The 18201-nt window shown below is 42.6% G+C and overlaps 1 protein-coding gene across 5 annotated transcripts in view; it reads right to left on the bottom strand.

Moving 5' to 3' along the window:
• macrod2 (mono-ADP ribosylhydrolase 2) overlaps nt 1-18201 on the bottom strand; it is a 399810-nt gene that overhangs the window by 10227 nt on the left and 371382 nt on the right. For 2 of the 5 annotated variants that reach the window (XM_076743643.1, XM_076743644.1), the window contains exons 10-15: nt 15864-15902; nt 14075-14134; nt 8730-8768; nt 8250-8294; nt 6711-6869; nt 5928-5999 (exon numbers count right to left, since the gene is read on the bottom strand). In XM_076743643.1, the coding sequence (XP_076599758.1) occupies nt 5928-5999; nt 6711-6869; nt 8250-8294; nt 8730-8768; nt 14075-14134; nt 15864-15902 (414 nt within the window). The remainder of the gene's footprint in view (nt 1-5927; nt 6000-6710; nt 6870-8249; nt 8295-8729; nt 8769-14074; nt 14135-15863; nt 15903-18201) is intronic. The other 3 variants (XM_076743645.1, XM_076743647.1, XM_076743648.1) reach the window with 2 other exon arrangements.

The raw sequence follows: 18201 nt of genomic DNA, 5'->3' as shown, positions 1-18201 counted from the left end.
GCTCGGGTTTTCTCCTGTTTCTGACTAAAGTAGCTCCACCATCAAATCTGCCTCCAGGAGACAGGCAGCCCATGCAGAGATCACTCATCACTCAAACAGTGTCTTTATGTGCATGTGTGTGTTTTTAAAGGGTGTGAGTGTGTGTGAAATGAAGACTGAAATATGTTCCCGACTTTTCAAACACACATTTGTTGCATCTCTGCTGGCTGGCTCACTCGGCACAGAGTTGATTCATTTGCCATTTTTGTGAACCAAACAGAGGGGTGGAGACGAGATAAGAGAGCTGATCAAAAGAGGAGCTTCAAAGGAGGACAGAAAAAGTGCATCCCTCGCAGCCTGTTAGATGAGGGCCCCTCTCTTTGAAGCTGGCTTCTGGGCCAGAGGTGACCAACATAATGGACATCGTGCACATTGTTGGTCTATTCTCCATCTCCAGCTAAATGACCACAGACCCGTGTTTCTCTTCAATAGGAAGACGCTACGAAATGATGGAGGGTGCTGACACGCTGAGGAATGATGGCAAAGAACTGCCTCCACTCAGATTCCACAGGATCAACAGAGTGTGAGACAACGCCATTATTTTGAAAAGCGAAACATTTTCATATTGAAAGCACCAGGAAACAGGCTCAATGTCCAGCGACCTGAAATTAACAAAGCAAGTCAAAACAAGGAGTCAAATGGAGTTTTAGAATGAGGAGCAAAGCCAAATGGAATTCAGCGATAAAAGCTGCTTTAATACGGCTAAAGATAAGGCTGTGGGTAGTCTCCTCATGGCACTCACACACAATGCCTCCGCAGGGCTGTGATTGGTGTAGCTGCTGTTCCTGGACTTTCACAGTCAGTGTGGAAAGCTATAAAACACAGGCATAGCCTAATGTCTTCAGCCAGTGGCAGCTTGCTCCCCGAGGAGCCACTCAGTGTTGCAGTATACAATGTTATGCCAAAAGTTAATTGTGTGCTGACAACTCTTAGCCACAGGAAAGACCGCATTGCTCTCCAGAATTAGATTTACATCACCAGTATCCCATTGTTCACAAAAGACCAAAACAAAAGGGCACAAAACAACCAATTAAGCAAAGCTTCAAATCCTTTTTGCTATTGTAAGACGAAAGACCATAAATGCAAAGCGCACAACAAATTCTGAGAGGAACATACCAATGAATCCAGGGATAAATTATTCAAGCTGCTAAAAAGAGGAAGGAAAAAAAAACTCTCTTTTGATTTGCAATGGATTACTCTGAAATTCCACTCTGTGCTTGACGCTTTAAAATAAAAGAGCGACCACACAATGTCACTGTGCTGTCATTGTTTTGCGTGCACCTTCGTACTGTCAAGTCTGCTGGATTTCAGAGGAGCCATTTGTGTCGGTTTGTTGTTTTGTTACACTCAAGCTGCACCACGGGGGAAGTAAAATACACAGAAATCAATAACATCCTCCAAATAACGCTTGCAAACAAGAGAATAAAATCAATTCTCATGAGACATTTTAGAGGGGGATTTGTTGCGCCTCCATTTTGACGCATTTTTTTTTTTTTTTGTCAGTGGATCTTACAAGGCAGAGAGGTGGGTACACGATGTGCATGTCTTTTTTTTTTGGGCAACATATGGCACTTGTGGACGCAGCTGGGCTTTCTGCTCAGGGCCTCCTGTACAGTGAGCTGTGAGCGGTTGTGGAAGAATCACAGTGCTAAATAAAGCAGAGCCATCTATACTTAACATATCCTGGCCACCGCCGGACAAAACAACAAAAACAAAAAAACATTTGGTGTGGTAAAGTCATGAAATCAAGACAATAAAGGAACCGCGAACAAGTGAAAATGTGTGGATAATGAGGATGAACTGGAGTTTACTTGGGTTGCTGTGATGTTTTTTTTTTAACAACACAACAGGTCTGAGGAGAGAAAAGGAAACAAAGAAAAATCAAAGGAGAGATGAACAGTGGGAATGTCAGCTCCAACAGCCTCTGGGCTGATGTAATGGTGCCTTGTCTCTCTGCTGTGTTGAGACTGAGATTGTTGTGATGGCCTGCTGGGTCTGTCTGTCTCCCCATCCTCTTTCTCTCTGTCTCCCCAGCAGGGTCCCTCCTGCTTGGCTTTACAATGCCATTACAGCTGTCCCCTACTACCCACCTTGTCTGCACCCAGCCACGCTCAGGTAGAGACCAACCCTCTAAATTATTCTGTGTGGCTTCCATAGTCAAGGAGCCACTTTCATGCTACAGCCAGCCTCTTGCAGAGGCCAGCTTTATCAAAGCCGGGAAAAAATAAGGAACATTGATGTATTACGATTCAGGCTTCCTCGATTGCGAGGTTATCTTGGCTTTATATTCAGGCAAATATTCAAGAGCAGAATTATACGAACAGCACTTTTAAAAAAAGGCTGTCGATAATAGGCACTTACTAAACTGACTGAAGTGTAATAGGAAATGCTATCACAGAGCAGTCTGGCACACAACAGACCTTATTCAGGTTTGCGTTGGTGCATTGCACGACATGCAAATGTTTCACGGGCGCAACTCGCTCGAAGTTTGATTGGGAAGAAGGATGAGTTGTTGTTTACTCAGTGGCACTGAATCTATGCAGCCATTAAATCTTATCTTTGGAGCTAAGACAATAGCTATCGACTACTGTAGGAGAATCACACTGCATGAAGGAAAAACAATTTCTGTTCACAACTCAGATTTATTTATTCCTAGCTTTAGGCAAAGACAGTCTTATTTTAATTTATGGCTGTTCCGTGAGCTTACTGAAGCGGGTGCCCACTCTCACAAGTCACCAGAACAAGGCTTGCCGGGTAGATATTTCAAACACAGTAACAATATGCCTCCATTTCCATTTTCCAAGTGTGTTATGAATATTCATAAATAAAGGCTGCTTGGATTGTGATTCAATTTTGAGGGAGGTGCGGTGGGGGCTTTATAACATCCCAAATAATCAGACTGAGAATCTCATTGCCTGTGCAGGAAGATATCTAATACATATGATTCATATAGTGGAGCGTGCAGCCTGATTTAAAAAACAAATCTCTCCTCTGCCCACCTTACATATCTCTACTCCACACTGATATTCTACAGCGCGAAAGAAAATCCCCGCAATATAATATTTGTCATATATTGTGGGGATCTCACGGCTCTTGGTCGCTTAGAATGCTGCATTAAACTGAAGTCATTCGTAAAGCTAACACCAACAGGACTAAATGCTGCAACACAACTGCATATTTATATGAACAGACCGACAATGCACACAACAGGTGGCACAGTTTGGTTACGTGAAGTGATAAGACATCAGCAAAAGACCTGTGCACTATCCTATAGTGAATATAAGGGAGAGTGTGTTGACTGAATTAATTATTACACTAACAAGTTATAATGATGACGAGAGTGAAAATGAATCAAACATGAAGCTGTACTGAACTTTCTGTTAGTGTGACTGAGCCAGGGCCGAGATGCTTAGCTGTGATACACACTTCTATATGTGCAATACTGAGCTATGTGAGAACATCAGGGTGTCAACAGACACTGTTGACAACTGGGAGCACGTGGATACAAATGTGCAGATGCAAAGGATGGTATTTAGACGATGGTATTTAGCGACATTGTATCCTGTAATGTGGGACTGAATATTTAGAGTTTGGCCCGTTCATTATGGCGTTAATCAGACAAGCCTCCTGGTATGACAATATTCAGAGGTATTCAATGAAGCTGGTAAATTTCAATTGCAGATGCATCCACAGCCACAGGTGCAGTGTAGTTGGTTTGATGTCAGCTGCAGTACTGCAGATGCTGCTCAGAGGCCATCAATGTATACGACGGAACAATTAACCTCACAACAAATTAGAACGCATTACTCTCACAACGTTTGCTGTAGGATCAAAGAGAGAAGACTGCAAGAGGCAGCAAATTTCTTCTCTCCAAATTGCTTTTCCTTGCTCTTGTGTTTCAGAGCATCAGATTTATCTTTCTTTTTGGCAACTGCTAGCAAGTTGGCAACGATGGCTCATTTGTAAAATGGTGATGTCTGGGGTTACACCCTCACCTTGACACTGACAGGAAAAATATTTCAGTATTGTCAAAGATTTCTAATTAAATGACGTGGGGAGATAAGGCCACTGCAATATGTGTCTATTTGATGGGCAAGTTTTAGCTCAAACATATGAATTTGCTCCATAAATGTACAAATTTGCCACAATGCCTAGCAATTTTCTAGCTCGCCTGCAATCAGAGTGAGCTCCTCTCCAGTTTCTGTCGAAACATGAGAGAGCCAACGGGGCATGTAAGGAAAATGAATACAAAGCATATTATATCACCAACTCTGAGGTGTTTGGGCTCTCAAATTACTGCTTGATTGTGAATAAAAGTCAAAAATCTAAAAAATACTGTAAGACCCACACACACACACACACACACACACTCTGACTCATGAGTAGGTGTATTCATATGTGCGTGTGCGTGTGTGTGTAGCAACCTCATATTCAGCTGTCCTCAAATTGTTTGATTCATTACTCATTCCTCCCATCATTATGAGCCATTTTATTACTCCTTTCAATAAAGCAGATTTAACCTCTCTGGCCATGAGCAGGTAGCCTGATTACAGTTATTATTTTTAATAAAGGGTATTGGCTCGGGAATCATTCGGTGTTGTCCTGTGAATAGCTGGTTACACATGGATAAACTGGGCTGTGCTGGCTTGCGCAAGATTCAATATCTGAGACAGTTTGGGTCTGCACTCTGTCCAAGGCCCTGCTCCTCTGTACAAAATGCAATCTGCCTGCAATCAGGAATGACACCACTGTTTACTGCCTGACATTGTCACCGTACAGCACACAGCCCATAGTAACCCTAGACAGTGACAGACACTGGCGGGGCTCAGGCAAGACACAATCAACAGGCTGGAGTGAAGCTTTCCAGTGATGGAAAGCCTGTAGTGTTTGTAGGACGTATTCCAATGGCTTTTCAGAGAGGATGGAGGAGGCTATCTCAGATAGATCTATCTGGAATGTTCACTCTCACCCTAAATTAATTGAATGTCAGTCAAAGAGAAAGTGAAATAGAGGTGAGGGAGTGACTCAGACCTTTGTGTTGGTGCAGTGATGGGAGAGGGGTGGCTGGGGTTCACAAATCTAACCCGCACTGTCTCCAGAGAATACCCTTAATCAGTGACAGCGTTAGACAGAGTTACTTAGTCTGAGAAAAATTGGGGATAAATAAAGATAGATTATCCCATGTGGGCAAAATGCTGGCCTCATCATATAGCTCTACTGGAGTGGCTGAATGCAAATAATAGCTAAATAAATGGCCACCTGGCTTAGATAGAGAGAACTGAAAGGAAATGTACAGTAAAATTAAATGGGTACACACACTTTGAGGGAGTTGTTGACAATCAAAAATACAGGATATTGCCAGCCATATTCTATTCAAAGCAGCTGTTGAAGCACTAACAGCCACCAATAATCCTAGCTACTTGCTGCGTTAAGATAGCTGCTGTGCAAATGCATGAAAGAGGAACTCCACACTAGACTGTGATGGGTGGAAAATCTCAGCTTCACCTGCCTATTTGAGCTAAAAGGTATACACGTCTTGAACAGCAGTACAGTTGTCAGAGTTGAACGTGTGATCCCACCCAGTTGCTCAGCACCTCCATCATGGCTTCCTGAAATATGTTATGGCACCTGAGGCTCCCTGCAATGCTTAGTGCTTCCTGTACATGTTACACAGGTTGCACAGTAGATTTCAGATGAGACTGATTTGGGAGGAAAGCACGTTTGACAAACAGCAGACAACGAAAACAAGGCCGACCATACTGATTCAATACATGAGCATACAAATACACCAGACTGGAGTAGAAAATCGCATTGATGGAAAGCCGGTGAGTCAGACTCTCAATCAGGTCAAATCAAATCATATCAAATCCAAGCAAATCAGATCTTACCCTCCATCTCCACAGTGGACTTGGCTGTGTCGTCATCTTCTGTTTTCGCGGCAGCGGGCTGCTCTTCCTCTGCTGGAAGAGAGGAAGCAAGCTGTGATCACTGTCACGCTACACATTCACGGGACATCAGTGTCTTTGCAGACAGGTGATCGCACCCTCGTGCCTGCAAAGAGAAGCCTGAGCTGTCATGTCTTCAATCAGATCGGCTTTGTTTATGTGTGTACGTGTTAGTACGGTGTTCTCAGTGTGTGGACGTGCTGTGGCCTGCGAGGCTCCGGAGATAGAACGTTCTTTGTCAAATCTGTAATACTGCACACGAACTGAGCCCAGATTCCTCCTCGCTCGGTCCTGCTTATTCTGTGCTGAGAGATACATTTGCATAGATTTAAACACTGACAGGAGGAATAAAAAAAAAAAAAAACACTCGAGCGTCGAGCAGCGGCGGCATTGCGCGCTTTTAGTGTTCCATCTCCCAACCATGTAATTTTAGACTGCTGGTAAACCAAATTGTAAACATTTACATTTCCATTTTGTTATGCTGTCATTATGTCAGCCGTCAGGGTTTCATGCATTGAACTGACTTATTCATATACAGTATGTCTGTCTCAGTGCCCTGTGGACATTTTGCTGCATACAGTGGTAAAATACAATCACTATCAGGAAATCAGATGATCACCTCAACCTTACTCAGTTTGGCATTAATATTTATGACCGACAACTCGTGCTGCTCAGAGTTTTGATACAAAAGGAGGAAAACAAACACATGCACCCTTAAGTACAGACCTTTGTCTTCATTTTTGTCTTTATCTTTGTCATTGTCAGTGCCTTCGTCTTCATCTTTGTCGTTGTCCTTGTCCACGCCTATATCTTCATCTTTGTCTTGGTTTTCATTTTCATCGGCATCCTTTTCTTCATTCGGCTCCTCGCTTCCTGAATTTTCGTCTGGAGGCACACAAACGTTGAAATATAAAAAGAAGCGCATTTTGAAGGATTAATTCAGGCATGCGGAGTCAAAGCGTTCACATTAAATCCTGTAACACATGGCAGAAAACAAGCCCACACGTCATTACTGGTGACAGAAATCTCTCAAACATTCTCACATCAACAGGGTTCTCTTTTCCAGTTTGAAGGGTGTGGCAGTTGACAGCAAAGACGGGAAAACTGTCAGAAACTAAAAAGAAGACATGTTTCTGGAGGAAAAAGTGCTTGCTTTAGGCTGTATAAGCTAGTTTAAATGTAAATTTAAACAGCTGATTTACAATACTTGTGTTTGAAGCTGCTCAGCATACAAACCTTGTCATTCCTAGGTAGCTAGCACGCTCGGCTGTGGTTTCTAAAGTTGGAAGGGAAAGTCTTAGTGCTGATATGTGTGTAGTATTACTAGCAGAGTACTTGCAGTAAATAAACATGCTAATAAAGGTGTGTGCATAAAGGTTATATTTTACAAAGTAACCAAGACTGCATAATTGAACAACCTATTGATCTGTGGTCTCTGGTTTTCACCTGCAAACAGACACACGCACTCACACACACACACACACACACACACACACACACACACACACACACACGCACATGCACACGCACACATTTCACAAGAATGATGCAACTGCTGGCTGAATTAGCCTGCAGGTGTTATTTTAAACTGTATAGCGTTGCTCCTTCTAGCTCCTACCTCTCTGTTTGTGTTTCACGAGAAAGTAATTACATATCTCAGGTCTTGGATAACATCCCAAGGCTGAATTTGCTATAACTCTCTCATAGAATATCTACAAAATTCATGTTCAGAGAGACTCTATCTGTCAAATCTTTGTCAATGGGATGGGATTTGAATAAAACAAAAACAGAGGAGAGGCGAGGAGCTGCTTGCTGCCAGTATGCAAATGCGGAATTTTAATTATATACTAGCAGCACAGAGAATACTCGGAGTAAGAGAAAGGGTTCCAGCTCAAAGTTAATGGCTGCTCCTTTGTAACACGTACACACACACACACAGACGCACACAAACTATCTTTCTCTTAATTCACTTAAGGCGCTCATCGTCAGCACAACAAAACACATCAGAGTCTGTTCATCCAGCCCGTGCAGATGCATTCAGACCTTTGCATACTACGTATTCCTCTGCTGCTAACAGGGCTGATCAGGTTAGATCTTTAATCAAACTGAGCCGAGCTGAAAAACAGAGCAACGAGCTGCATGTCCGTCAGCTCGAACAATCCTCTAGAGATAGGAGTAATATCACTGTGCGCTCCTTCATGCACACTGACTGTAACACAGAATCACACCCCCATCCATGCTGGTGGCCTTGACTTGTTACTGTACCTGGGTTTTGACTCGCCATCTCCACGTCTTCATTTCCTGCAGCATCTAGAAACAGGGGAGGAATTCAAAAGAGTGGAAAACATTTTGAGTTCAGTGCTAGTGCCTGGAGTTGAATTGACTTGGCTTTCGATATCACCTCAAACAGCCTTTTCATTCCATCTCTTTGTGTAGCTTTGTCTTTGTACTGCAGTATGAGAGCAATGGAACCACAAAGACATGCATAAATTAAGCGACAAAAAAGAAGGGGAAAAGAATGTCACTTCTAAAGCCATACATAATTGAGGGATTTCTTTGTTCCAAGCTTCTGTGATAAGAGAACTTTTTTTTTGTGAGTGTGTGTGTGCAGTGTGGTGGCACACAGGATGGAAAGACTGAACTGGAGCGAATAGAAAATTCAATTTTTGATGACAAATGACATCAAGAAGGAAGGAGAGCCGAGGGGTTCGGAACATGTGTTAATGGTCCGTAGAGCTACATTACCATTGTCACCCTCCTCTTCATCACCTGTTTCCTCTTTACCTGAAACGAGAGGGAAAGGAATCATCAGCCAAACACATGCACCTATGGGAATAATGTCAGTCGTTCATTTTGAAAAACAAAGCTAGCAGTCATGCTAATGATCACAAACTGTTCATCTCTAGGCAAAGAATTCGTCTTGCGAGAGCTGGTGTCCCATATTACAAGCCTGATTCCAAAGAAAAGTTGGGATGCTGTGTTCAACATGAATAAAACAGAATGCGATAATTTGCTCATCCTTTTTGACATATATTCAATTGAAAACAGTACAGAGACAATATATTCAATATTTTACCTCACCATCTTCATTGATGTTTGTAAATATATGCTTATTCTGAATTTGAGTCAAGTTGGGACAGGAACATCAACAGACTGGGAAAGTTGTGCTCCAAAAACACCTGTTTGGAACATTCCACAGGTAAACAGGTTCATTGGTAACAGGTGATAGTATCATGACTGGGTATGAAAGGGGCATCCTGGAAAGGCTCAGTTGTTCACAAGCAAGGATGGAACGAGGTTCACCACTTTGTGAACACATGATTGTATAAAGGATATTATTACACAGAGGGTTGATCATTGGGTTTTCTGTCTTATGTTCAAGGTTACTGGTGAAGAAACCTACGATTACACTAGCTAATAGCAAATCCTTATTTTGTTTGAAATATACCGGTTAAGTTGTTAGCTTTGCTAGCCTTTGATAGAGACAGCTTTGAGCTTCAGTTGCAGAGGGCTAACAAACCCAAATCATTGTTACAGCATATCTTTGTTACAATGAAGAAAGTCCCAAATGTGTAGCAGTAAGTACTTGTAGAACCAGACTAAGAGTTTACAGCCATGCTAGCGGCTCTGTCAGCCTGTATTTGTGCACAATGGTGCTTTGAGCTAAATGCTAATTTTAGCATGGTAGCATACATACAGTGACATGCTGATGTTATCAGCCACGGTCACTATCATCGTTAAGTGTGTTTGCATGTAAAAATCAGCTGATTTGCATTGAACACAAAGTACAGCAGGCTGAGGAGAATGTCATTGGTTTTGCATTAATTTGGTCATAAACCAAAGTATTGACAAATTAAAATAGCAGCAAGTATGGGCCCAAAAATAGTGTTAGTATGATAACATAGTACAGTGAATAGCACCAGTATGATGCTATAATATAGTATATTACTATGAATTATATCAAAATGTACAGATGTCATGCTAGCTACAATCATGAGCATATGCTTAATACAACACCACAGCCACATTTTTGAATGTGCAAAAGGCAGATTTTAACAGTGACATAAAACAACTTTAATCCCTTCTCCATATCTGTTACCCCCACCCTCCTTACCCCTTTTGTTACTCTTGCACACTCTTATACACACACACACAGACACACACATAAACCAATGACATTTGGGACAAATTGAGTAAATGAAAGCCATGACACCAATAAGAGAACATGCTCTACAATGGCTATTGTGCAGCTTCTATAATTGCTTTTTTAACAAGCTGTAGAGAGAAACCATTTTTTCATATCTATGCAATTTTGCCCTGCACTCAGAACAATAAAAATGCCAGCCTCTATTAAATGGGGAAAAGGCCAGTTCTACCAGTGCTGCATGTTTGCTTCAAGTGCCCCTGTCCATCACACAGAATGCTGGTGACACACAGTAGATGGCAATCCTTTCTATTAATCATGACTGGCATTTTGAGATGAAGCCACAGACAGGGGGCTGAAAAGACCACTTCATTGGGAAAAGCAGGTTAAGATGAATCCTTTGCTGGCCATGAGGTCATCCTAAACCTTTCTTCTGCATTTAAAATTATGCATGGCTGTTGTATCTGTCTAAAGTGATCCCAAACAACAATATATCAGATACGACAAAAGGCTGAATGTAATTTCCTCTGTTATTTGATCATTCGTATTTGGCTTATTGAATGGAACAGCATTCAATTTGTGATAAAGGATGCTAAGGGACAGATTGTGGATAAACACACATATACACACACACGCACAAAGGAGACAACAAAAGATTCTATGTAGGGCAGACGTGATTTATAAGGCTCCAAGTTAAGTTCAATTAGAACAGTGTCTTCACAAAGTCGAAACCCAACCAGCACCTCCGGCTCGCTCGTGCTCCAAACAGCAGGTGGCAGCATTGGCACAGCTTTGCTCCCCGACACTCAGTGCTAAACTGTCTTCACTGTGAATCAGGGTCTGACATACTTCACACAGAAGGGCTTCAGCCAAAGTCCACACCTCAAGACTTTGAGTGCCTATACTCCCATCAATTCCACTTTCAGAAGCACAGTGACTAAAAGGCAATTTTAGGCACTCGTCTGCACTTGTGTTGAATGAGCAACAGCACTGTAGTGTTTTTTTTTTCTTTGATAAAATGTTAGTCTCAGACACACACACACACACACACACATACACACGCACACACACGCTTAAATGATTTATTTATGTCAACATCAGATTCAGGGGTACAGTATCACAAGGGCATAAACAATTTAGATGCTGATATGCAAGCTGCCCTGTGTGTGGTAGTTGCATGACCGTTGGGTAAACATCAACTACAGACCATATTTCCTAGGAAGTAAAAGCAAAGTATCTCATATTCAGGAATGAATAGAAATGTGAAAATTGCACAGACACTCTCGCAGCATAGCTGTGCTCTATCTCCTTCCCCATCCCCGTCTCTTATTGCTTCCATTAAAGCTAACTGGAGCAAAGGACAAAAAAGATAAAAAAGGGGGAACTTGAAAAATTCATGAGACATGAGTAAAGGAAAAAGGGCTCTGTGAGATGACCATTTGCATGTGTAATGCGTGCGTGCAAGCAAAGCGCAAAGGTGTTTGTGAGCAGGCCGCCACAGTGCAAAGGATGGCGTCCCACGGAGAGCCTTACAGTCTGTCCACACATTGTGTTATTAATCTGTGTGTCCGTCCACACTCGGTGCCATCTCTCACCATCTCCCCCTGTCTTCTCCGGGTCGTTCTCAGAAAGCTCAAGCATGCCAGGCAAACAGACCCAGCCAGGCATTGATTTCTGGCTCAATGTTCACATTTTACTCTGCCCTGTGACATCCACTAATCTCACTAATACCAATCTGATATCAAATAATAGACACTGTGCGGCTGCTTGCCAAGTCAGGTGTGCTCCACGGAGGCTACGCTCCGCCCTGGACTTCTGTGCCAGCGTCCGCTCCTGCGTCTCATCCCACCCTCTCCCACTCTGTCTCTTTTTTTCTTTCTATAGCTCGCAGCATCTGCATGCTGTGCCTCTGTTTCATCTGGATTACATCACAACATAGCTCATCTCTCTCTCTCACTCACACACACACACACACACACACACACACACACACCAAAGTTAATCTGTGACCCTTTTCTGCAAATACACTTTGGGGTTATTTGTAGTCGGCGAGGGATCGTCTGTTGGCTTCTTTTGAAGAAGAGTTGAAATACTGCTGAACAGCCCCCCTGATGTGCTGGTCTTAAAGTAAATAATTATAATTAGAACTTAATTTTTTATCATTATTTATATCACATTTTAACACGAATAAGTCCTGTGAAAGTAGGACATTCAGCGGAAATCTATGAGACGTTAAGCGCTTAGAAAAGATCACAGAGGAAACAAAATGATAAAAGAAATAAATAGGGTTAGAGTTAACATTTAAGAAACATCTACAACCATAATACACAGGAAAACGTAATGTGAGAGGTGTTCTGATGTTGGCTAATGTTCAGAATAAGTCAGACAGGCTGCACTGTTGGAATGATCTGTGTTCTGTGCTTCACAGTTAGGTGTGTTTCTTCATTGGGTGCTTTTTACTGTTTTCTTCCTTCGGTCCACCGAGGCTAAAAAAAGCATTTTGCTCGTGCGGTGACAAAACAACTGTAAATGTAGCAGTTGTTGTGTGTGGGACAGAGCAGCCCTATAATTACCTTCAGTCCGCTAACCATGGTATTTATCATGGAAAAACAGTGGAGAAAGCCTCAACGTTTTCTCTTCATCAGTGCTGTAGCTAAAAGTCCCTCATGTCTGACCCGTGGACTGGAGAGAGTGAATCCCCCGAGGAGTGTGTTGCATGTGATGGATCACACTGAGGCATATTGACAGGCACACTCCACCAACTCTGCAGCGGAGTGTAATTTATTCTAAAAGGTGCTCCATATATTGATCATACCAAATAGGTGACCTGCTTTACTGGCTCTATAGACAAGATGGTGAAAAACAGTGTGTTCTTTTACTGAATGGAAATCTTCCACAGGTGTACAGAGGTGGCATGAGACCCTCAAGCATCTTATGATGTCTGTCTCATGTAGCTGACAGTCGGTTTTTGCAGCTCATGTTTCCCCTGCTTTGTGCTACCTTGACATCTGAGTGTTTCCCATGATTAATCCTTCCTATGTGCTACGTCGAACCGGATCTAACCTTTACAGTGAAGGCAGTACAAAATCATTTCATTCCTTTCCTGTGAGAGAGGTTGTCTCAAGGACTGAGTGTTCCCATGCTAGAAAGCTGTGCCAAGGCCTTTTGTGAATGGATTAGTTACTATTAAGCTGCCGGGCCTGATAAATTAGGATTTATAAAGATTATTACAAAATACTTATGCCCTCCTAATGCTGGTGATTGAATTTGTGAATCATATTGAATTACTGCTGTGGATTATGGAAAGGTATGTTGAATAGGCAGGAAGAAATGACTTATTGTGCTTTGTTTAACAACACAGAGTTTATTGACGCCCTTGAAGAGTCTGCACTATCTAGTCCAGCCTCTCACGATCAGCGAGAGGAACCCTTTCCCCAAAGAAAACAACCATGTCTGCTATCTTCAAAAATTCCCTGCAACCTTAAGGCTTGAAGACAAATGGATGGTGTACGATTTTAATTGCCTACTAACACCCTCCAGTGTAAGAATCTAATTATCTTTGGTCCATCGTATCGGAGAAGCCTATAACTGTTTCAATATTACACATCCAAAGGGGCTGAAACTGCAGAATAGCCAGATAATGGCTTCTTAAACAAGTTTGCCTTAAAGAAAACATTCTTTTAAAAAAGACCAAGCTTCATCTTGTATTCATTTCCCCAAAGAGGAACTTGGCACCAGAGAGCAAAAGATTACTGACCAAGAACACACTCCATTACTTCATACACACAAAACAAATGATCAAGTAAACACATATCAATGCACAACGTTTCCTCTACCCGTTATGTTACTCAGCGTGTCCAAATCTATGCAGTCTTCATTAATACCGTTAGAATGAATAAGGAACACACACACACACACACAGCCACAAACTCACACACAGACATACCTCTGTTGCTGTCTTCACTTTCATCCTTGGTTGTGGACTTTGTAGATGGTGGTGTGTTATCTGCAAATAAATTAAAATATAAAGGGTTATTTACAGACGTGGGAGTGGCACATCATTACCCCCCCCCAACACCATCAGGACGCGAAGAGCGTGACATCATGTCAAGTTGAACTGTTGGATGAGACGGTGCGAGTGGAGACGGCTTTTGGCAGGGCATACTCATCATCGCAGTGATTGTTTAGACTTGGCCGTTCTGTCTCGGCTGACCACGCTAAAAGAGCCTGTGGGAGAACTCACACTTACGCTGTTTTGTTTTATACCTGTCTGACAAAAGAAAAAAAAAAAAGGCTCTTGTGGGAGAGCGGGGAAGAATGCGTGGCTCTGAGACCAACTCCAGAGCACAGTTTGGGACAAAAGCACCATTCCATGTGAGAAAGGCAGTCATTCGAACCTTTGAATAGGCTCCAGCCAGCACTGATTCAAACTGTGGCTGATGGAGCAGAATAAAAGGCCAGTCCTTGGCATCGGCACAGAGGCCCATCAAACAAGGCCAAACTGGACCGGGTCGGGCCTGGCATGATGATACAACAGAGCTCGGAATTATCAGGGGTTATTTCAGTTGGCTTGACGTGGTCTGGTGCTATGTTATTATACAGTATACAGTGCAAAACAGTCAGTGAGGAGCGCGACAGAAAACGAACGCGCTCGCTCAGGCGCTAACAATAGGACAAACTCTCAAATGCAGTTCCTCTCAGCCAAGTCTTTATGATTTAGCCATTACGTGCACATTGTTTCACTCTGGAATATCACATTTTACAGTGCACTTATAAAAGCAGCCCTTTTATGCTCACCCAAAATGGAATCTCATTGAAAACACAGATGCGTGTAATTGGCAAATCATGGAGGTGACTTTGGGAGGAAAAACATTTTGATAGCACCCTGGGTTCTACATCTACGGTAATCTGAACACTTCCTTCGACAGACAGTAAAACTAACATTCTTCTCTGCTTAGTTGGTTGCACGTGTACTATGACATATTGGAGGGACACGGCAGTTAGACCTGGCAAGCCCTTCGTACTCGTAAAGAAAACTTGCCATCAGGCGCTTTCAAAGACCCGCTGTTCCTTAGAGAAAACTGCTAGAGGCAGTACATTTCATCAAACATTTCATAAGAATGATTTTTTTTTTTTTTTGTCTACCAAGGAGAAAAAAACTGCAGCTAACTGCAGCTAAACTGTATTCAATCTATTGTTCCTGCTATTCATGCAATATACACACTTCCATGAGGCTTTCTGTTGGAGCCATTGCTTATTCAGGACATCAGTGTACAGACAAATGTCAATAGTTTATCCTGATAAGCAGTATCTGGGAGTTTCAGGCCGTGTGCCAAGATGGTGCTGTGATAAAAGCATTATGCGCTGACAGTTGTGTTTGTCCTATCGCCTGGCGCACGCTGCGGAGGGATGTTGCTCTGCTGTTCCTTTGTCACTCGCTTTAGGTGGTCTGAAGGCATTGTGCCTGTAAGCCGGATGAAGAGAATGGTGTTGGGAATTAGCTGTGGATATAAGCTCTTGTAATGTAATGTACCTGACATGAAGTATTTTTAACTGCGATGTGTCAGGCCAGGGATTCGACTTGTCACCCGATGAATAAACATTCAATTTCATCTGCTGCATAAAACCTAGCAAATCACTGTCACCAGCTGAAGCTACGCCACTCACTCAGCCTCTGTGTGCTTTAATGGAGGTGTTAAGGTGAAAAGGCAACCATGAAATATTCTGTCACTCACCTCCCTTCAGCTGCTCCTCTGTAACCTCCATGTCATTGTCTGGCAGAAGGGGGAAAAGACAGTGTGTCAAACCATGCTATTTTATAATGCACGACACAGCCAGTCGTCACAACTTGTCTCCTTGATTGTAATGTTAGGGAACAGTATTTTGATGCCATACTGCTGCGTACTCTGTCTATCTGAACCAGCTGAAACTGCGAGCTGCGGTGTTTCCTCAGAATGTGATTGAAATCCGATCTATCTACCTATGCAGTTCATAAGACCGAAAACTGGCTCTTACACCTCCTCTTTCCACAACAGCTGCCATGCTCCAAAATCTTACCAACAACCCCTCACAGCCTCCCTCAATTCCCCCACCAGACGGCCTTGGATCTACTGAGTCATTACACCAAATGATTGTGTATGTGAGTGTGTGTTTGTTTTGGGGAGGGGGGTCACATTCATGAGACATTCTTTTTCAATTAAATCTATACTGGTAGGCTCAGCATAAATGACACAAAACCTCCCATTTCCTCAAATTACAAGGACTGCAGGCTCGGGTGGACAACTGCGCCTAAAAAAAAAAAAAAAAAAAAAAAAAAGACCCTTTGATTTTCTCTCCTTTTCTGTTCTGTGAGACAAACTGAGTGAACTAGGGGTGTTTCTGGGTGGATGAGTTGAGTTGCACGGTGGGAGATGAGAAGGAGCCGTTGGATGCTGCTTCAGGAGGAGCAACAGAGTGAGAGACGGGGAGAGAGGAACTGTGGATGCCTGCTCACGGCTCCCGGCTCCCATCATACGAGCACACACTCAGCCTGCCTCAAGTTTCTTTGAGTCTATATATATATAGCGCGTGTGTGCTCGTGTTTTGTGCTTGTGCACACTTCATATGAATGGATTATGCTGTGTCTGTGAGGGCACATGTATAGTTTGTGTGTGTACGGCTGCGCATGTGTCTGAGCAATGATTGCGCTGTGGTTAACAAGCAAAAGCAAGAGTTTGCTTTGATGAAAGGCTCTTGTCATCTGTTCTGCAGAAGTGTAACCATCAGAGCTCCCTGTGGATCAAGCGACAGACTTTTCTTTTGTATAACACTGAATCTAAGGGTACAGTGCATTAATCTAACCCTGCTCGGGGAAACAAAGTGAGGCTCGCTGATACAGAATAACAATAGTGCAAGAATGGAAACATGGGGCTGCCACATGTGATTATGTTATTACCCCTGCTCAACACTGCTGTCAACACAGGAAATGTATGTGACTTAGTCTGGAATATCCGTACATGACATTTCTATTTCTTTCATTCTTTCTGTCCAAAGGTACAGACAACCCGACCACACGGATATCTACATTCACTTTCTTTCTGGTGGTTAGATGAAAGGATTAATGCCACTCTCATTAGTGTGCACTAAATATGAAACTGGAGCCAGGAGCTTGTTTAGTTTAATTTAAAGGCTGTAAGTGGAGGGAAATGGCGAACCTGCCTCAGTCCAAAGGTTAAAAAAATCTCTGCTACTGCAAATAGCTAAATGAGTAAAACGTGACCTATTTCCAAACAGCATGAAGTTAATAATGACACATTTTTTCAATGTATCAAGTGAAATTACTTTTTATTTCCAAACTTTATCGTTTTAAAATGACTGAAGAGGAAAAGGGACAGAAGCAAAACTTTGGTCACCCTGCATGGTCAGTGCTTTGTAACACCTTTGTAACGTAGATTTGGGATGATGTTTAGGTCGGGGGCTTGTGAGGGCCACGGCAAAACCTCCAGCTTGAGCCTCTTGAGGTTGTGCATTGTGGATTTTGAGGTGTGTTTAGGATCATTACTCTGTTGTAGAAGCCCTCCTCATTTCAGCCTCCAGACTTTGCTGGTATTTAATTGAATCCACTCTTCCCTCTACCAGTGAAATGTTCCCTGTGCCACTGGCTGCAGCACAACCCCAAAGCATAATTGATCCAACCCCATACTTGACAGTCGAGGTGTTCTTTTCATGAAATTCTGCACCCTGTTTTCTTCAAATATACCTTTGACAAAAAGTTCTATTTTAACTTCACCAGTCCACAGAACTTGTTTCCAAAATGCACCAGGCTTGTTTAGGTGTTGCTTTGTAAATTTTTAATGCAGAATTTTGTGGTGAGGACGCAGGAGAGATTTTCTTCTGATGACTTTTCAATGAAGGTCATGTTTGTGCAGCCACTCCTGTGCACCACCACTCCAGAGTCTGCAGAATCTCCCTGAAGGTCTTTTACAGTCAAGTAGGGGTTTGATTTGACTTTGAGGATCCCCTGGCTGCTGATTGTTGGGACAAGGAGTCACAGTATTTCTAAAGCTTTGAAATATGTATCACCTGGCCTGTATC

Source organism: Chaetodon auriga, chromosome 11 (assembly GCF_051107435.1).
Source record: "Chaetodon auriga isolate fChaAug3 chromosome 11, fChaAug3.hap1, whole genome shotgun sequence".
Lineage (NCBI taxonomy): Eukaryota > Metazoa > Chordata > Actinopteri > Chaetodontiformes > Chaetodontidae > Chaetodon > Chaetodon auriga.
Note: the sequence above shows the minus strand (reverse complement) of the source record. Positions and strands in the feature narration are given on the sequence as shown.